Source organism: Cyclopterus lumpus, chromosome 17 (genome assembly GCF_009769545.1).
Source record: "Cyclopterus lumpus isolate fCycLum1 chromosome 17, fCycLum1.pri, whole genome shotgun sequence".
Classification (NCBI taxonomy): domain Eukaryota; kingdom Metazoa; phylum Chordata; class Actinopteri; order Perciformes; family Cyclopteridae; genus Cyclopterus; species Cyclopterus lumpus.
Window position 1 is genome coordinate 22,778,736 of NC_046982.1, and position 24,953 is coordinate 22,803,688.

Genomic DNA, 24,953 nt, shown 5'->3' on the forward strand with positions numbered 1-24,953 from the left:
GTTCTCGTGGTTCTATGTAGATTCGGTGTTCTCGTGGTTCTATGTAGATTCGGTGTTCTCGTGGTTCTATGTAGGTTCTGTGTTCTCGTGGTTCTATGTTCTCGTGGTTCTATGTAGGTTCTGTGTTCTCGTGGTTCTATGTAGGTTCTGTGTTCTCGTGGTTGTATGTTCTCGTGGTTCTATGTAGGTTCTGTGTTCTCGTGGTTGTATGTTCTCGTGGTTCTATGCAAGTTCTGTGTTCTAGTGGTTCTATGTAGATTTGGTGTTCTCGTGGTTCTATGTTCTCGTGGTTCTATGCAAGTTCGGTGTTCTCGTGATTCGGTGTTCTCGTGGTTCTATGTAGGTTCTGTGTTCTCGTGGTTCTATGTTCTCGTGGTTCTATGTAGGTTCTGTGTTCTCGTGGTTCTATGCAAGTTCTGTGTTCTCGTGGTTCTATGTAGATTCGGTGTTCTATGTTCTCGTGGTTCTATGCAAGTTCTGTGTTCTCGTGGTTCTATGTAGATTCGGTGTTCTCGTGGTTCCATGTAGATTCGGTGTTCTCGTGGTTCTATGTAGGTTCTGTGTTCTCGTGGTTCCATGTAGATTCGGTGTTCTCGTGGTTCCATGTAGATTCGGTGTTCTCGTGGTTCTATGTAGGTTCTGTGTTCACCTTCTCGCTGAAGACGAAGAAGGGGGAGGGGTACGTCATGTCGTGGCTGCTGAAGGGGCAGTTGACGGAGGACTTGTGGATGAGCGCGTTGCGCCCCTCGGTGGTCAGGATCTTCCTCTTCTCCTTGTGGACACAGACGTTGGGGTAGGAGCCGAAGGTCAGCAGGGACACCACCAGGTCCAGGTTGTTGTCCGGGCCCACCGCGTCGAAGGTCTGGGTAACCAGACACTCTGGGGGGACAAGAGGACTCAGACTCACGGAAACCAGGCACGGCCGCCCCCTGAGGTGTGTTCAGGTACCTTCGGGGAATCCGGAGTTGACCAGGATCTCCTTGAGCTGGACTTTGGCCTCCCAGGTCATCCTCAGGGTGGACATGTTGAGGCGCTTGTGGTCACAGAAGCGGATCTCCGCGTCCTCGCCGTTGATCCTGAGCGCCGTCGGTGCACCGCCACAAAATGTCAGTGAGAAACCCACCATATTTAATATCATTTAAACAATTTAAAGAAACACCATATTTAATATCATTTAAACAATTTAAAGAAACACCATATTTAATATCATTTAAACAATTTAAAGAAACACCATATTTAATATCATTTAAACAATTTAAAGAAACACCATATTTAATATCATTTAAACAATTTAAAGAAACACCATATTTAATATCATTTAAACTATTTAAAGAAACACCATATTTAATATCATTTAAACAATTTAAAAAACCCACCATATTTAATATCATTTAAACAATTTAAAAAACCCACCATATTTAATATCATTTAAACAATTTAAAAAACCCACCATATTTAATATCATTTAAACAATTTAAAAAACCCACCATATTTAATATCATTTAAACAATTTAAAAAACCCACCATATTTAATATCATTTAAACAATTTAAAAAACCCACCATATTTAATATCATTCAAACTATTCAAAAATAATAATAATAATTCTATAAATCAAGAGAAGAGTGAATGAGGTAAACAATATTAGATTCATGTTTACTCAAAACATCCAGGCTCCCTCATGTGGCTCAAACGTGAACTGCGGGACAGAAACGTGAACTGAAAGTATCCGGAGACCCCGAGGGGTCCCCGAGGAGACCCAGAGGAGACCCCGAGGGGACCCAGAGGAGACCCCGAGGAGACCCCGAGGAGACCCAGAGGAGACCCCGAGGGGACCCAGAGGAGACCCCGAGGAGACCCCGAGGAGACCCAGAGGAGACCCCGAGGAGACCCAGAGGAGACCCAGAGGAGACCCAGAGGAGACCCCGAGGGGACCCCGAGGGGACCCAGAGGAGACCCAGAGGAGACCCAGAGGAGACCCCGAGGGGACCCAGAGGGGACCCAGAGGAGACCCAGAGGAGACCCAGAGGGGACCCAGAGGAGACCCCGCCCCCCCACAGACCTGACGTCGTCCCAGGCCTGGAAGACGGACAGCAGGGCCACGTGGTCGGAGAAGCGGCTGCCGGAGAAGTTCCGGTGTACGAAACCGAGCCGCTTGCCCTCGCTGACGAAGGGCTCCGGGAAGCAGGAGGCGGAGGAGATGGTGCACATGGCGTCTCCAACACTAGAGGGGACAAGGTGTTACTACAGCCTGTTATTAAGGAGGAGGAGGAGGAGGTGCACATGGCGTCTCCAACACTAGAGGGGACACGGTGTTACTACAGCCTGTTATTAAGGAGGAGGAGGAGGAGGTGCACATGGCGTCTCCAACACTAGAGGGGACAAGGTGTTACTACAGCCTGTTATTAAGGAGGAGGAGGAGGAGGTGCACATGGCGTCTCCAACACTAGAGGGGACAAGGTGTTACTACAGCCTGTTATTAAGGAGGAGGAGGAGGAGGTGCACATGGCGTCTCCAACACTAGAGGGGACAAGGTGTTACTACAGCCTGTTATTAAGGAGGAGGAGGAGGTGCACATGGCGTCTCCAACACTAGAGGGGACAAGGTGTTACTACAGCCTGTTATTAAGGAGGAGGAGGAGGAGGTGCACATGGCGTCTCCAACACTAGAGGGGACAAGGTGTTACTACAGCCTGTTATTAAGGAGGAGGAGGAGGAGGTGCACATGGCGTCTCCAACACTAGAGGGGACACGGTGTTACTACAGCCTGTTATTAAGGAGGAGGAGGAGGTGCACATGGCGTCTCCAACACTAGAGGGGACACGGTGTTACTACAGCCTGTTATTAAGGAGGAGGAGGAGGTGCACATGGCGTCTCCAACACTAGAGGGGACACGGTGTTACTACAGCCTGTTATTAAGGAGGAGGAGGAGGAGGTGCACATGGCGTCTCCAACACTAGAGGGGACAAGGTGTTACTACAGCCTGTTATTAAGGAGGAGGAGGAGGTGCACATGGCGTCTCCAACACTAGAGGGGACACGGTGTTACTACAGCCTGTTATTAAGGAGGAGGAGGAGGTGGTGCACATGGCGTCTCCAACACTAGAGGGGACACGGTGTTACTACAGCCTGTTATTAAGGAGGAGGAGGAGGAGGTGCACATGGCGTCTCCAACACTAGAGGGGACACGGTGTTACTACAGCCTGTTATTAAGGAGGAGGAGGAGGAGGTGCACATGGCATCTCCAACACTAGAGGGGACACGGTGTTACTACAGCCTGTTATTAAGGAGGAGGAGGAGGAGGTGCACATGGCGTCTCCAACACTAGAGGGGACAAGGTGTTACTACAGCCTGTTATTAAGGAGGAGGAGGTGCACATGGCGTCTCCAACACTAGAGGGGACAAGGTGTTACTACAGCCTGTTATTAAGGAGGAGGAGGAGGTGCACATGGCGTCTCCAACACTAGAGGGGACAAGGTGTTACTACAGCCTGTTATTAAGGAGGAGGAGGAGGAGGTGCACATGGCGTCTCCAACACTAGAGGGGACACGGTGTTACTACAGCCTGTTATTAAGGAGGAGGAGGAGGTGCACATGGCGTCTCCAACACTAGAGGGGACAAGGTGTTACTACAGCCTGTTATTAAGGAGGAGGAGGAGGTGCACATGGCGTCTCCAACACTAGAGGGGACAAGGTGTTACTACAGCCTGTTATTAAGGAGGAGGAGGAGGTGCACATGGCGTCTCCAACACTAGAGGGGACAAGGTGTTACTACAGCCTGTTATTAAGGAGGAGGAGGAGGTGCACATGGCGTCTCCAACACTAGAGGAGACAAGGTGTTACTACAGCCTGTTATTAAGGAGGAGGAGGAGGAGGTGCACATGGCGTCTCCAACACTAGAGGAGACAAGGTGTTACTACAGCCTGTTATTAAGGAGGAGGAGGAGGTGCACATGGCGTCTCCAACACTAGAGGGGACAAGGTGTTACTACAGCCTGTTATTAAGGAGGAGGAGGAGGTGCACATGGCGTCTCCAACACTAGAGGGGACACGGCGTTACTACAGCCTGTTATTAAGGAGGAGGAGGAGGAGGTGCACATGGCGTCTCCAACACTAGAGGGGACACGGTGTTACTACAGCCTGTTATTAAGGAGGAGGAGGAGGAGGTGCACATGGCGTCTCCAACACTAGAGGGGACAAGGTGTTACTACAGCCTGTTATTAAGGAGGAGGAGGAGGAGGTGCACATGGCGTCTCCAACACTAGAGGGGACAAGGTGTTACTACAGCCTGTTATTAAGGAGGAGGAGGAGGTGCACATGGCGTCTCCAACACTAGAGGGGACACAGCGTTACTACAGCCTGTTATAAAGGAGCAGGAGCAGGAGCAGGAGGAGGAGGAGGAGGAGGAGGAAGAAGAGCAACTGACTGGAAGATGCAGCCCATGATCATCATCTTCCCCAGACGAGGCTCGATGGGGAGCCGAGCCAGAACCCGACCCAGAGGAGTGAGCTCATCATTGCTGTCCAGAGCGTCCAGCTCTGAGGAGGGGGGGGGGGGGGGGGGGGGGGGGGGGGAGAGAGAGACACACACACTCGCATAAACACACACATACATACATACACACATATATATATGTATATATGTATGTATGTATAGAGAGAGTACCTCTCAGAGTGTGCTCGGCCTCGATCACGGCGTCCAGCGGCGGTGGTTCGATGGCTTTAGACAGGAAGTGACCGATGGCTCCGAGTCTCAGCAGCTTGATGCTCAGAGCCACTTCATGGAGGGGAGTCCTGAAGATCTCAGGAGTCATGTGGGTCTCCAGCCTGGAGGAGGAGGAGAGGAGGAGGTGGTGAGAGGAGGAGGGGAGGGGAAGGGACAGGAGGAGGGGAGGGGAGGAGAGGAGGTGGTGAGAGGAGGAGGGGAGGAGGAGAGGAGAGAAGAGGAGAGGAGGGGAAGAGACAGGAGGTGGTGAGAGGAGGAGAGGAGGGGAAGGGACAGGAGGAGGGGAGGGGAGGAGAGGAGGTGGTGAGAGGAGGAGGGGAGGGGAAGGGACAGGAGGAGGGGAGGGGAGGAGAGGAGGTGGTGAGGAGGAGAGGAGAGGAGGTGGTGAGAGGAGGAGGGGAGGGGAAGGGACAGGAGGAGGGGAGGAGTGGAGAAGGAGAGGAGGTATAAAGGTGGTCTTGCCTCTCAAAGCGAGCCCGGCTGCAGAGGTGGAAACAGAAGCCGGCTCTCACTCGGCCGGCTCGGCCTTTCCTCTGCTCCAGGTTGGTCTTGGAGGCCCAGACGGTGGCGTAGTTAGTCATGTTGTTGTGGGACGTGAAGAGCTTCACCTTCTGCCTGGGAGGACACAAGGAGGTCTTTAAACTGGGAAAAGTAGACCAACTCAGGACACAAGGAGGTCTTTAAACTGGGAAAAGTAGACCAACTCAGGACACAAGGAGGTCTTTAAACTGGGACACGTAGACCACCACAGGACACAAAGAGGTCTTTAAACTGGGACACATAGACCACCACAGGACACAAGGAGGTCTTTCAAATGGGACACGTAGACCAACTCAGGACACAAGGACACGTAGACCAACTCAGGACACAAGGACACGTAGACCAACTCAGGACACAAGGAGGTCTTTAACCTGGGACACGTAGACCACCTCAGGACACAAGGAGGTCTTTAAACTAGGACAAGTAGACCAACTCAGGACACAAGGACACGTAGACCAACTCAGGACACAAGGAGGTCTTTAAACTGGGAAAAGTAGACCAACTCAGGACACAAGGACACGTAGACCAACTCAGGACACAAGGAGGTCTTTAACCTGGGACACGTAGACCACCTCAGGACACAAGGAGGTCTTTAAACTAGGACAAGTAGACCAACTCAGGACACAAGGAGGTCTTTAAACTGGGAAAAGTAGACTAACTCAGGACACAAGGAGGTCTTTCAAATGGGACACGTAGACCACCTCAGGACACAAGGAGGTCTTTAACCTGGGACACGTAGACCACCTCAGGACACAAGGAGGTCTTTAAACTAGGACAAGTAGACCAACTCAGGACACAAGGAGGTCTTTAAACTGGGAAAAGTAGACCAACTCAGGACACAAGGAGGTCTTTAAAATGGGAAAAGTAGACCAACTCAGGACACAAGGACACGTAGACCAACTCAGGACACAAGGAGGTCTTTAAACTGGGAAAAGTAGACCAACTCAGGACACAAGGAGGTCTTTAAACTGGGAAAAGTAGACCAACTCAGGACACAAGGACACGTAGACCAACTCAGGACACAAGGAGGTCTTTCAAATGGGACACGTAGACCACCTCAGGACACAAGGAGGTCTTTAACCTGGGACACGTAGACCACCTCAGGACACAAGGAGGTCTTTAAACTAGGACAAGTAGACCAATTCAGGACACAAGGAGGTCTTTAAACTGGGACAAGTAGACCAACTCAGGACACAAGGAGGTCTTTAAACTGGGACACGTAGACCACCACAGGACACAAAGAGGTCTTTCAAATGGGACACGTAGACCACCTCAGGACAAAAGGAGGTCTTTAAACTGGGACAAGTAGACCAACTCAGGACACAAAGAGGTCTTTCAAATGGGACACGTAGACCACCTCAGGACAAATGGAGGTCTTTAAACTGGGACACGTACTTGCAGGAGTCGATGACGTAGACCACATCGTTGATGGTGATACTGGTCTCCGCGATGTTGGTGGACAGAATCACCTGCAGATTAAAAATCGTAATCAGTTTTAAGCTCAACTTGTAAACTGTTGGTTTAAATTTAATTCATAAATAAAGGTCTCAGCCTCCGACCTTCCGGATGTGGTCAGGAACCGGTTCGAAGACCCTCCTCTGCTCCTCACGGGGGATCTGAGAGTGGAGCGGCATGATCCGGTACCGGCTACTTCCTGGAAACCAGAGCAAGACTCTTACCTCTACTGTAGAGGTACATGTAGTACTTTATACTGTACTACATCTCAAGAGTACATGTTGTACTTTATATTGTACTACATTTAGGAGGTCTCTTTGTGAGTCGCCTCCAGCCCTCCAGGTGTGTGACCTACCAAAGTGAGGGTTGGTCTCCAGGTGTCTCTGACCTACCAAAGTGAGGGTTGGTCTCCAAGTGTGTGACCTACCAAAGTGAGGGTCTCCAGGTGTCTCTGACCTACCAAAGTTAGGGTTGGTCTCCAGGTGTGTGACCTACCAAAGTGAGGGTCTCCATGTGTCTCTGACCTACCAAAGTGAGGGTTGGTCTCCAGGTGTGTGACCTACCAAAGTGAGGGTCTCCATGTGTCTCTGACCTACCAAAGTGAGGGTTGGTCTCCAGGTGTGTGACCTACCAAAGTGAGGGTCTCCATGTGTCTCTGACCTACCAAAGTGAGGGTCTCCAGGTGTCTCTGACCTACCAAAGTGAGGGTCTCCAGGTGTCTCTGACCTACCAAAGTGAGGGTTGGTCTCCAGGTTTGTGACCTACCAAAGTGAGGGTTGGTCTCCAGGTGTCTCTGACCTATTGAAGTGAGGGTTGGTCTCCAGGTGTCTCTGACCTACCAAAGTGAGGGTTGGTCTCCAGGTGTCTCTGACCTACCAAAGTGAGGGTCTCCAGGTGTCTCTGACCTACCAAAGTGAGGGTTGGTCTCCAGGTTTGTGACCTACCAAAGTGAGGGTTGGTCTCCAGGTGTCTCTGACCTATTGAAGTGAGGGTTGGTCTCCAGGTGTCTCTGACCTACCAAAGTGAGGGTCTCCAGGTGTCTCTGACCTACCAAAGTGAGGGTTGGTCTCCAGGTTTGTGACCTACCAAAGTGAGGGTCTCCAGGTGTCTCTGACCTACCAAAGTGAGGGTTTGTCTCCAGGTTTGTGACCTACCAAAGTGAGGGTTGGTCTCCAGGTGTCTCTGACCTATTGAAGTGAGGGTTGGTCTCCAGGTGTCTCTGACCTACCAAAGTGAGGGTTGGTCTCCAGGTGTCTCTGACCTACCAAAGTGAGGGTTGGTCTCCAGGTGTCTCTGACCTACCAAAGTGAGGGTTGGTCTCCAGGTGTCTCTGACCTACCAAAGTGAGGGTTGGTCTCCAGGTGTCTCTGACCTACCAAAGTGAGGGTTGGTCTCCAGGTGTCTCTGACCTACCAAAGTGAGGGTTGGTCTCCAGGTGTCTCTGCATGGAGTAGATGAGGTTCCAGCCGGGCAGGAACACGAGCACGGCTCCGCACACCTGCAGCGTCTCCACGTACTTCAGGAGCGCCTCCACCAGCTCGAAGGACGTCTCCTTCTCGTTGACCTGAGCCATGGAGCGCTTGGTCTCCGCCGTGTACTCCGGCCCACAGACCACGTTGCAGTTGGTCTGCACAGAGAACAACACCTCAGGTTCTCCATCTTCACAGTGGGCGGACAACACACCGAGGGGAGCGGCCGCTCACCTCCTCCTCTCCTCCCTCCTCGTCTTTGTCTTTCTTCTTGCGGTCCAGCGGCGGAGGGACGAAGTTGGTCATCTGGATACAATCTTCCAGGAAATACTCTGTGGAGCACAGAGGAGTTAGAACCTGTAAACACCACCGGGTCACTTGGTTTTCCCAGGACAGTAAACGCCACATGAGAGCACCGACACAGTTATTATTATGGAGGTCATGAAGATCATTGAGGTGAGGGAGGTCATGGAGGCCATTGGGGTGAGGGAGGTCATTGTGGTGAGGGAGGTTAGGGAGGTCATGGAGGTGCGGGAGGTCATGAAGGTGAGGGAGGTCATGGAGGTGAGGGAGGTGCGGGAGGTCATGGAGGTTAGGGAGGTCATGGAGGTGAGGGAGGTCATGAAGGTCATGGAGGTGAGGGAGGTCATTGTGGTGAGGGAGGTCATGAAGGTGCGGGAGGTCATGAAGGTGAGGGAGGTGCGGGAGGTCATGGAGGTTAGGGAGGTCATGGAGGTGAGGGAGGTCATGGAGGTGAGGGAGGTCATGGAGGTCATGGAGGTGAGGGAGGTCATTGTGGTGAGGGAGGTCATGGAGGTCATTGAGGTGAGGGAGGTCATGGAGGTCATTGTGGTGAGGGAGGTCATTGTGGTGAGGGAGGTTAGGGAGGTCATTGAGGTGAGGGAGGTCATTGAGGCGAGGGAGGTCATTGAGGCAAGGGAGTTCATGGAGGTCATTGTGGTGAGGGAGGTCATGAAGGTGCGGGAGGTCATGAAGGTGCGGGAGGCCATTGAGGTGAGGGAGGCCATTGAGGTGAGGGAGGCCATTGAGGTGAGGGAGGCCATGGAGGTCATTGTGGTGAGGGAGGTCATGGAGGCGAGGGAGGTCATGGAGGTCATTGTGGTGAGGGAGGTCATGAAGGTGAGGGAGGCCATTGAGGTGCGGGAGGTCATGGAGGTCGTGGAGGTGAGGGAGGCCATTGTGGTGAGGGAGGTCATGAAGGTTAGGGAAGTCATTGTGGTGAGGGAGGTCGTGGAGGTGAGGGAGGTCATGAAGGTTGTGTAGGTGAGGGAGGTCATGAAGGTCAATGTGGTGAGGGAGGTCATGAAGGTCATGGAGGTGAGGGAGGTCATTGTGGTGAGGGAGGTCGTGGAGGTGAGGGAGGTCATGAAGGTCATTGTGGTGAGGGAGGTCATGGAGGTGAGGGAGGTCATTGTGGTGAGGGAGGTCGTGGAGGTGAGGGAGGTCATGAAGGTCGTGGAGGTGAGGGAGGTCATGAAGGTCATTGTGGTGAGGGAGGTCATGGAGGACGTGGAGGTGAGGGAGGTCGTGGAGGTGAGGGAGGTCATTGTGGCGAGGGAGGTCATGAAGGTCATTGTGGTGAGGGAAGTCATGGAGGTCATTGAGGTGAGGGAGGTCATGGAGGTCATTGTGGTGAGGGAGGTCATTGTGGTGAGGGAGGTCATGGAGGTCATTGTGGTGAGGGAGGTCATGGAGGTCGTGGAGGTGAGAGAGGTCATGGAGGTCATTGTGGTGAGGGAGGTCATGGAGGTCATTGTGGTGAGGGAGGTCATGGAGGTCGTGGAGGTGAGGGAGGTCATGGAGGTCGTGGAGGTGAGGGAGGTCATGAAGGTCATTGTGGTGAGGGAGGTCATGGAGGTCATGGAGGTGAGGGAGGTCATTGTGGTGAGGGAGGTCGTGGAGGTGAGGGAGGTCATGAAGGTCGTGGAGGTGAGGGAGGTCATGAAGGTCATTGTGGTGAGGGAGGTCATGGAGGAGGTGAGGGAGGTCATTGTGGCGAGGGAGGTCATGAAGGTCATTGTGGTGAGGGAAGTCATGGAGGTCATTGAGGCAAGGGAGGTCATGGAGGTCATTGTGGTGAGGGAGGTCATGGAGGTGAGGGAGGTCATGGAGGCCATTGGGGTGAGGGAGGTCATGGAGGTGAGGGAGGTCATGAGGTGAGGGAGGTCATGGAGGTCAGGGAGGTCAGAGGTACCTTGAACAGAGAAGGTGCGTCCGAACACCTCTATGATGGGGGCGTTGAAGAAGTACTCCCTGAACATGGAGGTGTCGATGGTGGCCGACATGAGGAGGATGCGGACCTGAGGGTAGGCCTGGACCACGTCCCTGAGGACCACCATCAGGAAGTCCGTCTGCACAAACACACAGAAGGTCAGAGCGGACCGGAACCCACTGGAAGAAGACCTGAACCCTGGAGACCTGAACCCTGGAGACCTGAACCCTGGAGACCTGAACCCTGAGAACTCACGTTGATGTCTCGCTCGTGGATCTCGTCAACGATCACGTGACTGATCCCTCTGATCCCTGCTTCAAGCTTCCGCAGCAACACACCTGAAACAACAGGAGGTGCAGGGTGAGGAGGTGATGAGGAGGTGCAGGGTGAGGAGGTGATGAGGAGGTGCGGGATGAGGAGGTGGTGAGGAGGTGCAGGATGAGGAGGTGGTGAGGAGGTATAGGGTGAGGAGGTGACGAGGAGGTGGTGCAGGGTGAGGAGGTGACGAGGAGGTGCAGGGTGAGGAGGTGATGAGGAGGTGCGGGATGAGGAGGTGGTGAGGAGGTGCAGGATGAGGAGGTGGTGAGGAGGTATAGGGTGAGGAGGTGACGAGGATGTGGTGCAGGGTGAGGAGGTGACGAGGAGGTGCAGGGTGAGGAGGTGATGAGGAGGTGCAGGCTGAGGAGGTGATGAGGAGGTATAGGGTGAGGAGGTGATGAGGAGGTGCAGGATGAGGAGGTGGTGAGGAGGTATAGGGTGAGGAGGAGGTATAGGGTGAGGAGGTGATGCAGGGTGAGGAGGTGCAGGATGAGGAGGTGATGAGGAGGTGCAGGGTGAGGAGGTGATGAGGAGGTGCAGGGTGAGGAGGTGATGAGGAGGTGGTGCAGGGTGAGGAGGTGATGAGGAGGTGCAGGGTGAGGAGGTGACGAGTAGGTGCAGGGTGAGGAGGTGACGAGGAGGTGCAGGGTGAGGAGGTGATGAGGAGGTGCAGGGTGAGGAGGTGATGAGGAAGTGGTGAGGAGGTATAGGGTGAGGAGGTGGTGAGGAGGTATAGGGTGAGGAGGTGATGAGGAGGTGCAGGGTGAGGAGGTGATGAGGAGGTATAGGGTGAGGAGGTGATGAGGAGGTGCAGGGTGAGGAGGTGCAGGATGAGGTGGTGAGGAGGAGGTGCAGGGTGAGGAGGTGATGAGGAAGTGGTGAGGAGGTATAGGGTGAGGAGGTGGTGAGGAGGTATAGGGTGAGGAGGTGATGAGGAGGTGATGAGGAGGTATAGGGTGAGGAGGTGATGAGGTGGTGCAGGGTGAGGAGGTGCAGGATGAGGTGGTGAGGAGGAGGTGCAGGGTGAGGAGGTGATGAGGAGGTGCAGGGTGAGGAGGTGACGAGGAGGTGGTGCAGGGTGAGGAGGTGGTGAGGAGGTATAGGGTGAGGAGGTGGTGAGGAGGTGACGAGGAGGTGGTACAGGGTGAGGAGGTGATGAGGAGGTGCAGGGTGAGGAGGTGATGAGGAGGTGCAGGATGAGGAGGTGATGAGGAGGTGCAGGGTGAGGAGGTGCAGGGTGAGGAGGTGATGAGGAGGTGATGAGGAGGTGAGGAGGTATAGGGTGAGGAGGAGGTGAGGAGGTGCAGGGTGAGGAGGTGATGAGGAGGTGAGGAGGTATAGGGTGAGGAGGAGGTGAGGAGGTGCAGGGTGAGGAGGTGATGAGGAGGTGCAGGGTGAGGAGGTGATGAGGAGGTGGTGAGGAGGTGATGAGGAGGTATAGGGTGAGGAGGTGATGAGGAGGTGATGAGGAGGTGCAGGGTGAGGAGGTGCAGGATGAGGAGGTGGTGAGGAGGTGAGGAGGTATAGGGTGAGGAGGTGGTGAGGAGGTATAGGGTGAGGAGGTGATGAGGAGGTGATGAGGAGGTATAGGGTGAGGAGGTGATGAGGAGGTATAGGGTGAGGAGGTGATGAAGAGGTATAGGGTGAGGAGGTGGTGAGGAGGTATAGGGTGAGGAGGTGGTGAGGAGGTATAGGGTGAGGAGGTGGTGAGGAGGTATAGGGTGAGGAGGCATAGGGTGAGGAGGTGATGAGGAGGTGGTGAGGAGGTGGTGAGGAGGCATAGGGTGAGGAGGTGATGAGGAGGTATAGGGTGAGGAGGTGATGAGGAGGTATAGGGTGAGGAGGTATAGGGTGAGGAGGTGGTGAGGAGGTATAGGGTGAGGAGGTGGTGAGGAGGTATAGGGTGAGGAGGTGACGAGGAGGTGCAGGGTGAGGAGGTGGTGAGGAGGTGACGAGGAGGTGGTGCAGGGTGAGGAGGTGATGAGGAGGTATAGGGTGAGGAGGTGGTGAGGAGGTATAGGGTGAGGAGGTGGTGAGGAGGTATAGGGTGAGGAGGTGGTGAGGAGGTATAGGGTGAGGAGGTGGTGAGGAGGTATAGGGTGAGGAGGTGATGAGGAGGTATAGGGTGAGGAGGTGGTGAGGGGGTATAGGGTGAGGAGGTATAGGGTGAGGGGGTGGTGAGGAGGTATAGGGTGAGGAGGTGGTGAGGGGGTATAGGGTGAGGAGGTGGTGAGGAGGTATAGGGTGAGGAGGTATAGGGTGAGGAGGTGATGAGGAGGTATAGGGTGAGGAGGTGGTGAGGAGGTATAGGGTGAGGAGGTATAGGGTGAGGGGGTGGTGAGGAGGTATAGGGTGAGGAGGTGGTGAGGGGGTATAGGGTGAGGAGGTGGTGAGGAGGTATAGGGTGAGGAGGTATAGGGTGAGGAGGTGATGAGGAGGTATAGGGTGAGGAGGTGGTGAGGAGGTATAGGGTGAGGAGGTGGTGAGGAGGTATAGGGTGAGGAGGTGGTGAGGAGGTATAGGGTGAGGAGGTATAGGGTGAGGAGGTGATGAGGAGGTATAGGGTGAGGAGGTGGTGAGGAGGTATAGGGTGAGGAGGTGGGGAGGAGGTATAGGGTGAGGAGGTGGTGAGGAGGTATAGGGTGAGGAGGTGGTGAGGAGGTATAGGGTGAGGAGGTATAGGGTGAGGAGGTGATGAGGAGGTATAGGGTGAGGAGGTGGTGAGGAGGTATAGGGTGAGGAGGTGGGGAGGAGGTATAGGGTGAGGAGGTGGTGAGGAGGTATAGGGTAAGGAGGTGGTGAGGAGGTATAGGGTGAGGAGGTGGTGAGGAGGTATAGGGTGAGGAGGTGGTGAGGAGGTATAGGGTGAGGAGGTGGTGAGGGGGTATAGGGTGAGGAGGTGGTGAGGAGGTATAGGGTGAGGAGGTGGGGAGGAGGTATAGGGTGAGGAGGTGATGAGGAGGTATAGGGTGAGGAGGTGGTGAGGAGGTATAGGGTGAGGAGGTGGTGAGGAGGTATAGGGTGAGGAGGTATAGGGTGAGGAGATGATGAGGAGGTATAGGGTGAGGAGGTGGTGAGGAGGTATAGGGTGAGGAGGTGGGGAGGAGGTATAGGGTGAGGAGGTGGTGAGGAGGTATAGGGTGAGGAGGTGGTGAGGAGGTATAGGGTGAGGAGGTGGTGAGGAGGTATAGGGTGAGGAGGTATAGGGTGAGGAGGTGATGAGGAGGTATAGGGTGAGGAGGTGGTGAGGAGGTATAGGGTGAGGAGGTGGTGAGGAGGTATAGGGTGAGGAGGTGGTGAGGAGGTATAGGGTGAGGAGGGGGTGAGGAGGTATAGGGTGAGGAGGTGATGAGGAGGTATAGGGTGAGGAGATGATGAGGAGGTATAGGGTGAGGAGGTATAGGGTGAGGAGGTGGTGAGGAGGTATAGGGTGAGGAGGTGGTGAGGAGGTATAGGGTGAGGAGGTATAGGGTGAGGAGGTGATGAGGAGGTATAGGGTGAGGAGGTGGTGAGGAGGTATAGGGTGAGGAGGTGGGGAGGAGGTATAGGGTGAGGAGGTGGTGAGGAGGTATAGGGTGAGGAGGTGGTGAGGAGGTATAGGGTGAGGAGGTGGTGAGGAGGTATAGGGTGAGGAGGTATAGGGTGAGGAGGTGATGAGGAGGTATAGGGTGAGGAGGGTGGTGAGGAGGTATAGGGTGAGGAGGTGGGGAGGAGGTATAGGGTGAGGAGGTGGTGAGGAGGTATAGGGTGAGGAGGTGGGGAGGAGGTATAGGGTGAGGAGGTGATGAGGAGGTATAGGGTGAGGAGGTGGTGAGGAGGTATAGGGTGAGGAGGTGGTGAGGAGGTATAGGGTGAGGAGGTGGTGAGGAGGTATAGGGTGAGGAGGTGATGAGGAGGTATAGGGTGAGGAGGTGGTGAGGAGGCATAGGGTGAGGAGGTGATGAGGAGGTGCACATACCGACGGTGCAGAACAGGATGCTGGCGTGCGGGCGAGGGAGGACGGACTCGAACCGGACGCTGTAGCCGCAGCTCTTCCCGACATCCTCTCCTCTCTCGTAGGCGACCCGCTCGGCCACCGACACGGCGCTGATCCGCCGGGGCTGCAGGGAGGGAGGAGGTCTCTCATTGAGGAGGTCTCTCCATGATGGAGGTCATGGAGGAGGTCTCCTCTGATTGGCCGCTGGGCGTTACCTGGGTGACCACGATGTTGCAGTCGGAGGCTCTTCCTGTCTGGATGAAGGTGTCCAGGAGGAACTGAGGAACCTGGGTGGTTTTGCCGCAGCCCGTCGCTCCTCTGATGATCACCACCGCGTTGCTCTGCACGGCCGCCAGCACCTCCTCCTTAAACTGTCTCACGGGCAGCTGCTCTCGCTCAGACAGGATCTGGACCACAGGAGGAGAAGACTTCAGGGAGGAGGAGGAGGAGGAGAGAAGAAGAACAACAACAACGAGGAGGAGGAACCAGGCTGACCTTCTGCAGGTTCTCGTCGTGTTCCAGCTGGAACATCAGCTCGTCATGCAGCTCGCTGCTGATCTGCTCCGGAGTGCACTGGGTACAAATCATATGATGACATCACCACAGAGCAGCCAATAGCAGCCCGGGGACCGACTACCGGGATCTGATGGACCCAGAGCGGCGTCTGGCAGGCACAGGACCACTAGTCCCAAATCCACACTGTTACTAATACTCATTAAGTTGTATCAGAACAGAATACCAACATATTAAATATTTATAGGTCATCCTGAAACACCTGCTGGTCCGAGCATCAACCTGTAATGATTCTTATGACTCCTTAAACATAAAGGAACCAATAACAAATGGAAAAGCCTCTCCGGTACTTGAAGAGCAGAGACTCACGAAGGCCAGCGGTCCCTCGTCGATGTTGCTGCTGGTCCAGGGGTTCCAGTTGACCTGCGGAGGCGACCAGGGGACCACCCCGGCTCCACTTTGACGCTGGGACGGCTCAAACGTCGCCAACTTCCCCTGAATCAGAGACACGGAGTCGGAGGGGTCTGCAGGCTGGACCACAAGAACGGGTTACAAATCAGAACCCACCGGCGGGATAGAGAAGCAGCTTTCATTCAAACAATCACCAAAACTAATCTTAATATTTCATCCAAAACATTTTATTCATTTAAAATCCTCTCCTCCTTTAATCAGATTGTGTTAAGAACATTAAACTCTGAGCTCCTCGTGAAACTATGACGTCATGAGTCATGTGACCCGAGTGCTGCTGAACACAGATGATTGATGGAGAATGATGTCGTGAGAATAGAGTTCTTCTGCCCTAAAGACGTGTTCTAGTTCCACAGAGATACAGGACTTTTATTTTGAAAATCAAAGAGAACAGCGTTATTTTGGCCCTTGGATGGATCAACACTCTGATCGGGGGTCAGTTCGAGGCGACTCACAGGTGGGGGGACGTGGACTTCGAGCTCCTGGACCACATTAGCCAGCTGCAGCTGCAGGTCTGCAGACACTTTGACCTCGAACGCCTCCAGCTGGACACAAAACACAGGACGACAGAGAGTGAAACGCCGATCGCGCCGCCGGAGACGGCGTGCGGGCCGAAGCACTTACGGTTTCTCCCTCCTTCTTCTTGGTGACCCCCGAGAAGGCCTCCAGGACCCCCAGGTGGTACAGCTGCCGCACCAGAGACAGGGCGCACGACTGGGCCGCCAGCTTCTTGTTGGAGCCGTGCTCTCGAGCCGTGATCTCTGCGGAGCACAAACCGGCGTGACCTTTGACCTTCTGGTAGAAATGTCATCAAAACAAAGGGAAGTGATTTCTGGACATTGGAGGTTCCTCAGGGAGCGAGACCGGGCCCCCGATGGTTTATATAATAAACCTGTATGTTGAAGAGGTAGTACAGTACATGTAGAAGTACCGGGTACTAGAGTACAATATAAAGTACCATAAGTATCTCTGAGGGGTAGTACAGTACATGTAGAAGTACCGGGTACTAGAGTACAATATAAAGTACCATAAGTACCTCTGAGAGGTAGTACAGTACATGTAGAAGTATCTGGTACTAGAGTACAATATAAAGTACCATAAGTACCTCTGAGAGGTAGTACAGTACATGTAGAAGTACCGGGTACTAGAGTACAATATAAAGTACCATAAGTACCTCTGAGAGGTAGTACAGTACATGTAGAAGTACCTGGTACTAGAGTACAATATAAAGTACCATAAGTACCTCTGAGAGGTAGTACAGTACATGTAGAAGTACCTGGTACTAGAGTACAATATAAAGTACCATAAGTACCTCTGAGAGGTAGTACAGTACATGTAGAAGTACCGGGTACTAGAGAATAGTGAATGTGAGTCTTACTTCGGCCCAGCTGTCTCACAAACAGCTGCATCTCAGCGATGAAGCTCCTGCAGACACAAACAGCACAGCGTCACTTCCTGCGCTCTACCCCGCCACAATAAAAGATGACATAACCGTGAGGCGGCGCACTCACCTGCCTGTATGTTTTTCTGCCGGACTTTTTTAAATCAAAACACCGGTGGGCCGAGTCCCCGCCGGCCGCTCGCCGCCCTGCGGTGACACAGCGACACCAGAGATCAGAACCCGCCCGGCGGACCCACGGGCGCCTTAGAGCGCCTAGACGCCGGCTGACTTCAGCTTCTGGTTTCTGGCGTCGCGCCCGTGTTCCCCAAGAGGCCGGAGGCTCCTCGGCCTCCAGACACTCCACCGCCGTCACCAGGAAGGAGGACCACCTCGACCGCACAGCTTCTGTTCTAAAGGGTTCTGTTTGACCCACGACCAAACTAATAGGGTACTGGTCCTAAACCATGTGAGGTCAAAGGTCAGGGAGGTCGTGCCTGGACAGACTGTGAAGCCCTTTGAGAGAGGTTGTGATGTACTAAATAAATTGAATTAAAGTCAGTAGTATTGGTTTAATTAATAAAGTGTTCTAATCAAAATGTATGAATACATTTAATAAAAGTTAAACTCATTATTTCAGGTTGAGGGTTCAGCTGGAACCAGGTCCTCCTGCTCTGGTTCAGGTTCTCTAGTCAAACAGTGAGACCTCTCTGGTGTACCGGCACACCCCGGAGGTCTCTGGGTTCACAGCAGTCCAGCAGAAGAACATACAGGAACACCCGAGATCCATTTATATAGTATATCTGATTTAATAACACTGAGACGACGAGCAGAACAAGAGCTGCAGAACGAAAAGGACAAGAAGAGACAGAAGAGACAGAACAAGAAGAACAAGAAGAGACAGAACAAGAAGAGACAGAACAAGAAGAACAAGAAGAGACAGAACAAGAAGAGACAGAACAAGAAGAGACAGAACAAGAAGAGACAGAACAAGAAGAGACAGAACAAGAAGAGACAGAACAAGAAGAACAAGAAGAGACAGAACAAGAAGAGACAGAACAAGAAGAGACAGAACAAGAAGAACAAGAAGAGACAGAACAAGAAGAACAAGAAGAGACAGAACAAGAAGAACAAGAAGAGACAGAACAAGAAGAACAAGAAGAGACAGAACAAGAAGAGACAGAACAAGAAGAGACAGAACAAGAAGAGAACAGCAAGAAGAAGAACAAGAAGAGACAGAACAAGAAGAGACAGAACAAGAAGAACAAGAAGAGACAGAACAAGAAGAACAAGAAGAGACAGAACAAGAAGAGACAGAACAAGAAGAGACAGAACAAGAAGAACAAGAAGAGACAGAACAAGAAGAACAAGAAGAGACAGAACAAGAAGAGACAGAACAAGAAGAGACAGAACAAGAAGAGAACAGCAAGAAGAAGAACAAGAAGAGAACTCAGAACATGTGACATTGACCTGATATAAATGTTTCTAGAGCGGTTCTATATAATAAATAATAATAATAAATCTGTGTGCTTCCTGGTTCCAGACCTGTTGTGGTCCGGTCCCACTTGGCTGTATTTATACTCGGCGCTGGTTTTCTCCTTCTGGAAGAACTGGTTCAGACGGGCCTTGGCGTTCTCCAGCGTCCAGTTACCATGAAGACCAGCATTCAGGTCCACCTCCTCCGACTCCAGAGTCTGCAGGCAGGGAACTGTGTTTCAGTGTTCATCTGCTGAACTACAGAGCGTCTGTCGTTCAGAGGAGCTTTGTCTCGACTGAACTACAGAGCGTCTGTCGTTCAGAGGAGCTTTGTCTCGACTGAACTACAGAGCGTCTGTCGTTCAGAGGAGCTTTGTCTCTACTAAACTACAGAGCGTCTGTCGTTCAGAGGAGCTTTGTCTCAACTGAACTACAGAGCGTCTGTCGTTCAGAGGAGCTTTGTCTCAACTGAACTACAGAGCGTCTGTCGTTCAGAGGAGCTTTGTCTCGACTGAACTACAGAGCGTCTGTCGTTCAGAGGAGCTTTGTCTCGACTGAACTACAGAGCGTCTGTCGTTCAGAGGAGCTTTGTCTCAACTGAACTACAGAGCGTCTGTCGTTCAGAGGAGCTTTGTCTCGACTGAACTACAGAGCGTCTGTCGTTCAGAGGAGCTTTGTCTCGACTGAACTACAGAGCGTCTGTCGTTCAGAGGAGCTTTTGTCTCGACTGAACTACAGAGCGTCTGTCGTTCAGAGGAGCTTTGTCTCTACTAAACTACAGAGCGTCTGTCGTTCAGAGGAGCTTTGTCTCGACTGAACTACAGAGCGTCTGTCATTCAGAGGAGCTTTGTCTCGACTGAACTACAGAGCGTCTGTCGTTCAGAGGAGCTTTGTCTCGACTGAACTACAGAGCGTCTGTCGTTCAGAGGAGCTTTGTCTCGACTGAACTACAGAGCGTCTGTCGTTCAGAGGAGCTTTGTCTCGACTGAACTACAGAGCGTCTGTCGTTCAGAGGAGCTTTGTCTCGACTGAACTACAGAGCGTCTGTCGTTCAGAGGAGCTTTGTCTCGACTGAACTACAGAGCGTCTGTCGTTCAGAGGAGCTTTGTCTCGACTGAAACTACAGAGCGTCTGTCGTTCAGAGGAGCTTTGTCTCGACTGAACTACAGAGCGTCTGTCGTTCAGAGGAGCTTTGTCTCGACTGAACTACAGAGCGTCTGTCGTTCAGAGGAGCTTTGTCTCTACTAAACTACAGAGCGTCTGTCGTTCAGAGGAGCTTTGTCTCTACTAAACTACAGAGCGTCTGTCGTTCAGAGGAGCTTTGTCTCTACTAAACTACAGAGCGTCTGTCGTTCAGAGGAGCTTTGTCTCTACTAAACTACAGAGCGTCTGTCGTTCAGAGGAGCTTTGTCTCTACTAAACTACAGAGCGTCTGTCGTTCAGAGGAGCTTTGTCTCTAATAAACTACAGAGCGTCTGTCGTTCAGAGGAGCTTTGTCTCTACATAACTACAGAGCGTCTGTCGTTCAGAGGAGCTTTGTCTCTACTAAACTACAGAGCGTCTGTCGTTCAGAGGAGCTTTGTCTCTACTGAACTACAGAGCGTCTGTCGTTCAGAGGAGCTTTGTCTCTACTAAACTACAGAGCGTCTGTCGTTCAGAGGAGCTTTGTCTCGACTGAACTACAGAGCGTCTGTCGTTCAGAGGAGCTTTGTCTCTACTAAACTACAGAGCGTCTGTCGTTCAGAGGAGCTTTGTCTCGACTGAACTACAGAGCGTCTGTCGTTCAGAGGAGCTTTGTCCTCGACTTGAACTACAGAGCGTCTGTCGTTCAGAGGAGCTTTGTCCGACTGAACTACAGAGCGTCTGTCGTTCAGAGGAGCTTTGTCTCGACTGAACTACAGAGCGTCTGTCGTTTCCAGAGGAGCTTTTGTCTCTACTGAACTCACTAGAGCGTTTCTGTCGTTCAGAGGAGCTTTGTCTCTACTGAACTACAGAGCGTCTGTCGTTCAGAGGAGCTTTGTCTCGACTGAACTACAGAGCGTTCTGTCGTTCAGAGGAGCTTTGTCTCGACTGAACTACAGAGCGTCTGTCGTTCAGAGGAGCTTTGTCTCGACTGAACTACAGAGCGTCTGTCGTTCAGAGGAGCTTTGTCTCGACCTGAAACTACAGAGCGTCTGTCGTTCAGAGAGCTTTGTCTCGACTGAACTACAGAGCGTCTGTCGTTCAGAGGAGCTTTGTCTCTACTGGAACTACAGAGCGTCTGTCGTTCAGAGGAGCTTTGTCTCGACTGAACTACAGAGCGTCTGTCGTTCAGAGGAGCTTTGTCTCTACTGAACTACAGAGCGTCTGTCGTTCAGAGGAGCTTTGTCTCGACTGAACTACAGAGCGTCTGTCGTTCAGAGGAGCTTTGTCTCGACTGAACTACAGAGCGTCTGTCGTTCAGAGGAGCTTTGTCTCGACTGAACTACAGAGCGTCTGTCGTTCAGAGGAGCTTTGTCTCGACTGAACTACAGAGCGTCTGTCGTTCAGAGGAGCTTTGTCTCGACTGAACTACAGAGCGTCTGTCGTTCAGAGGAGCTTTGTCTCGACTGAACTACAGAGCGTCTGTCGTTCAGAGGAGCTTTGTCTCGACTGAACTACAAGAGCGTCTGTCGTTCAGAGGAGCTTTGTCTCGACTGAACTACAGAGCGTCTGTCGTTCAGAGGAGCTTTGTCTCGACTGAAACTACAGAGCGTCTGTCGTTCAGAGGAGCTTTGTCTCGACTGAACTACAGAGCGTCTGTCGTTCAGAGGAGCTTTGTCTCGACTGAACTACAGAGCGTCTGTCGTTCAGAGGAGCTTTGTCTCGACTGAACTACAGAGCGTCTGTCGTTCAGAGGAGCTTTGTCTCTACTGAACTACAGAGCGTCTGTCGTTCAGAGGAGCTTTGTCTCGACTGAACTACAGAGCGTCTGTCGTTCAGAGGAGCTTTGTCTCGACTGAACTACAGAGCGTCTGTCGTTCAGAGGAGCTTTGTCTCGACTGAACTACAGAGCGTCTGTCGTTCAGAGGAGCTTTGTCTCGACTGAACTACAGAGCGTCTGTCGTTCAGAGGAGCTTTGTCTCGACTGAACTACAGAGCGTCTGTCGTTCAGAGGAGCTTTGTCTCGACTGAACTACAGAGCGTCTGTCGTTCAGAGGAGCTTTGTCTCGACTGAACTACAGAGCGTCTGTCGTTCAGAGGAGCTTTGTCTCGACTGAACTACAGAGCGTCTGTCGTTCAGAGGAGCTTTGTCTCGACTGAACTACAGAGCGTCTGTCGTTCAGAGGAGCTTTGTCTCGACTGAACTACAGAGCGTCTGTCGTTCAGAGGAGCTTTGTCTCTACTGAAACTACAGAGCGTCTGTCGTTCAGAGGAGCTTTGTCTCTACTAACTACAGAGCGTCTGTCGTTCAGAGGAGCTTTGTCTCTACTAAACTACAGAGCGTCTGTCGTTCAGAGGAGCTTTGTCTCTACTAACTACAGAGCGTCTGTCGTTCAGAGGAGCTTTGTCTCTACTGAAACTACAGAGCGTCTGTCGTTCAGAGGAGCTTTGTCTCTACTAAACTACAGAGCGTCTGTCGTTCAGAGGAGCTTTGTCTCTACTAAACTACAGAGCGTCTGTCGTTCAGAGGAGCTTTGTCTCGACTGAACTACAGAGCGTCTGTCGTTCAGAGGAGCTTTGTCTCTACTAAACTACAGAGCGTCTGTCGTTCAGAGGAGCTTTGTCTCGACTGAACTACAGAGCGTCTGTCGTTCAGAGGAGCTTTGTCCTCTACTAAACTACAGAGCGTCTGTCGTTCAGAGGAGCTTTGTCTCGACTGAACTACAGAGCGTCTGTCGTTCAGAGGAGCTTTGTCTCGACTGAACTACAGAGCGTCTGTCGTTCAGAGGAGCTTTGTCTCTACTAACTACAGAGCGTCTGTCGTTCAGAGGAGCTTTGTCTCTACTGAACTACAGAGCGTCTGTCGTTCAGAGGAGCTTTGTCTCGACTGAACTACAGAGCGTCTGTCGTTCAGAGGAGCTTTGTCTCGACTGAACTACAGAGCGTCTGTCGTTCAGAGGAGCTTTGTCTCTACTAAACTACAGAGCGTCTGTCGTTCAGAGGAGCTTTGTCTCGACTGAACTACAGAGCGTCTGTCGTTCAGAGGAGCTTTGTCTCGACTGAACTACAGAGCGTCTGTCGTTCAGAGGAGCTTTGTCTCGACTGAACTACAGAGCGTCTGTCGTTCAGAGGAGCTTTGTCTCTACTGAACTACAGAGCGTCTGTCGTTCAGAGGAGCTTTGTCTCTACTGAACTACAGAGCGTCTGTCGTTCAGAGGAGCTTTGTCTCGACTGAACTACAGAGCGTCTGTCGTTCAGAGGAGCTTTGTCTCTACTGAACTACAGAGCGTCTGTCGTTCAGAGGAGCTTTGTCTCGACTGAACTACAGAGCGTCTGTCGTTCAGAGGAGCTTTGTCTCGACTGAACTACAGAGCGTCTGTCGTTCAGAGGAGCTTTGTCTCGACTGAACTACAGAGCGTCTGTCGTTCAGAGGAGCTTTGTCTCGACTGAACTACAGAGCGTCTGTCGTTCAGAGGAGCTTTGTCTCGACTGAACTACAGAGCGTCTGTCGTTCAGAGGAGCTTTGTCTCGACTGAACTACAGAGCGTCTGTCGTTCAGAGGAGCTTTGTCTCGACTGAACTACAGAGCGTCTGTCGTTCAGAGGAGCTTTGTCTCGACTGAACTACAGAGCGTCTGTCGTTCAGAGGAGCTTTGTCTCGACTAAACTACAGAGCGTCTGTCGTTCAGAGGAGCTTTGTCTCGACTGAACTACAGAGCGTCTGTCGTCAGAGGAGCTTTGTCCTCGACTGAACTACAGAGCGTCTGTCGTTCAGAGGAGCTTTGTCTCGACTGAACTACAGAGCGTCTGTCGTTCAGAGGAGCTTTGTCTCTACTGAACTACAGAGCGTCTGTCGTTCAGAGGAGCTTTGTCTCGACTGAACTACAGAGCGTCTGTCGTTCAGAGGAGCTTTGTCTCGACTGAACTACAGAGCGTCTGTCGTTCAGAGGAGCTTTGTCTCGACTGAACTACAGAGCGTCTGTCGTTCAGAGGAGCTTTGTCTCGACTGAACTACAGAGCGTCTGTCGTTCAGAGGAGCTTTGTCTCGACTGAACTACAGAGCGTCTGTCGTTCAGAGGAGCTTTGTCTCGACTGAACTACAGAGCGTCTGTCGTTCAGAGGAGCTTTGTCTCGACTGAACTACAGAGCGTCTGTCGTTCAGAGGAGCTTTGTCTCTACTGAACTACAGAGCGTCTGTCGTTCAGAGGAGCTTTGTCTCGACTGAACTACAGAGCGTCTGTCGTTCAGAGGAGCTTTGTCTCTACTGAACTACAGAGCGTCTGTCGTTCAGAGGAGCTTTGTCTCGACTGAACTACAGAGCGTCTGTCGTTCAGAGGAGCTTTGTCTCGACTGAACTACAGAGCGTCTGTCGTTCAGAGGAGCTTTGTCTCGACTGAACTACAGAGCGTCTGTCGTTCAGAGGAGCTTTGTCTCGACTGAACTACAGAGCGTCTGTCGTTCAGAGGAGCTTTGTCTCGACTGAACTACAGAGCGTCTGTCGTTCAGAGGAGCTTTGTCTCGACTGAACTACAGAGCGTCTGTCGTTCAGAGGAGCTTTGTCTCTACTGAACTACAGAGCGTCTGTCGTTCAGAGGAGCTTTGTCTCGACTGAACTACAGAGCGTCTGTCGTTCAGAGGAGCTTTGTCTCGACTGAACTACAGAACGTGTGTTTGTTGTACCGCTTGTGCTTCCTGTTCGTCTCTCTTGGCGTAGTACTCCTTTAGGTTGGCTCCTTCGCCCCATTCTGCTCCTCCTCCTCCTCCCCACCCAGAGTTTCCTCCTCCTGAGTAGCCAAGTCCAGTCACTCCTGGTACCGGCCCGCAGCTACTGCCCTCTTCTAACAACAACAACAACAACAACAACATGTTATACTTTCTCCAATATCCAGTAGATCATGTGACCAGTAGAACATGTGATGATGACATCATGATGTTTCTCTGGTCTCTGATCATGCAACTTTGTAAACAACCAATCAGTGTTTAGACCAACAAGAGGAGCTAGTAACGTTAGCTAGTAACGTTAGCAGCACCGCTAACAGAGAACCAGGAGGTTCACTTCAGTTACATGGTGATGCGTTCAGGCTCTGCTCAGTGAACATGAGTACTGGCTGAAGGTAAATGATAACGTTCTCATGATGCGTTCAGGGTCCGCTCAGTGAACATGAGTACTGGCTGAAGGTAAATGATAACGTTCTCATGATGCGTTCAGGGTCCGCTCAGTGAACATGAGTACTGGCTGAAGGTAAATGATAACGTTCTCATGATGCGTTCAGGCTCCGCTCAGTG

General features: G+C 52.3%; 1 protein-coding gene across 1 annotated transcript in view; it reads right to left on the reverse strand.

Moving 5' to 3' along the window:
* Nucleotides 1-24,953, reverse strand: part of dhx9 (DEAH (Asp-Glu-Ala-His) box helicase 9) — a 39,198-nt gene that overhangs the window by 8,245 nt on the left and 6,000 nt on the right. Inside the window, exons 5-25 of the mRNA XM_034555532.1 lie at nucleotides 24,348-24,505; nucleotides 18,616-18,764; nucleotides 17,071-17,117; nucleotides 16,317-16,453; nucleotides 16,148-16,237; nucleotides 15,594-15,755; nucleotides 15,207-15,284; nucleotides 14,927-15,118; nucleotides 14,694-14,835; nucleotides 10,673-10,755; nucleotides 10,400-10,556; nucleotides 8,419-8,516; nucleotides 8,129-8,342; nucleotides 6,820-6,914; nucleotides 6,656-6,729; nucleotides 5,183-5,335; nucleotides 4,661-4,821; nucleotides 4,422-4,533; nucleotides 2,062-2,223; nucleotides 949-1,076; nucleotides 650-879 (exon numbers count right to left, since the gene is read on the reverse strand). Of these exons, the coding sequence (XP_034411423.1) occupies nucleotides 650-879; nucleotides 949-1,076; nucleotides 2,062-2,223; nucleotides 4,422-4,533; nucleotides 4,661-4,821; nucleotides 5,183-5,335; nucleotides 6,656-6,729; nucleotides 6,820-6,914; nucleotides 8,129-8,342; nucleotides 8,419-8,516; nucleotides 10,400-10,556; nucleotides 10,673-10,755; nucleotides 14,694-14,835; nucleotides 14,927-15,118; nucleotides 15,207-15,284; nucleotides 15,594-15,755; nucleotides 16,148-16,237; nucleotides 16,317-16,453; nucleotides 17,071-17,117; nucleotides 18,616-18,764; nucleotides 24,348-24,505 (2,822 nt within the window). The remainder of the gene's footprint in view (nucleotides 1-649; nucleotides 880-948; nucleotides 1,077-2,061; nucleotides 2,224-4,421; nucleotides 4,534-4,660; nucleotides 4,822-5,182; nucleotides 5,336-6,655; nucleotides 6,730-6,819; nucleotides 6,915-8,128; nucleotides 8,343-8,418; nucleotides 8,517-10,399; nucleotides 10,557-10,672; nucleotides 10,756-14,693; nucleotides 14,836-14,926; nucleotides 15,119-15,206; nucleotides 15,285-15,593; nucleotides 15,756-16,147; nucleotides 16,238-16,316; nucleotides 16,454-17,070; nucleotides 17,118-18,615; nucleotides 18,765-24,347; nucleotides 24,506-24,953) is intronic.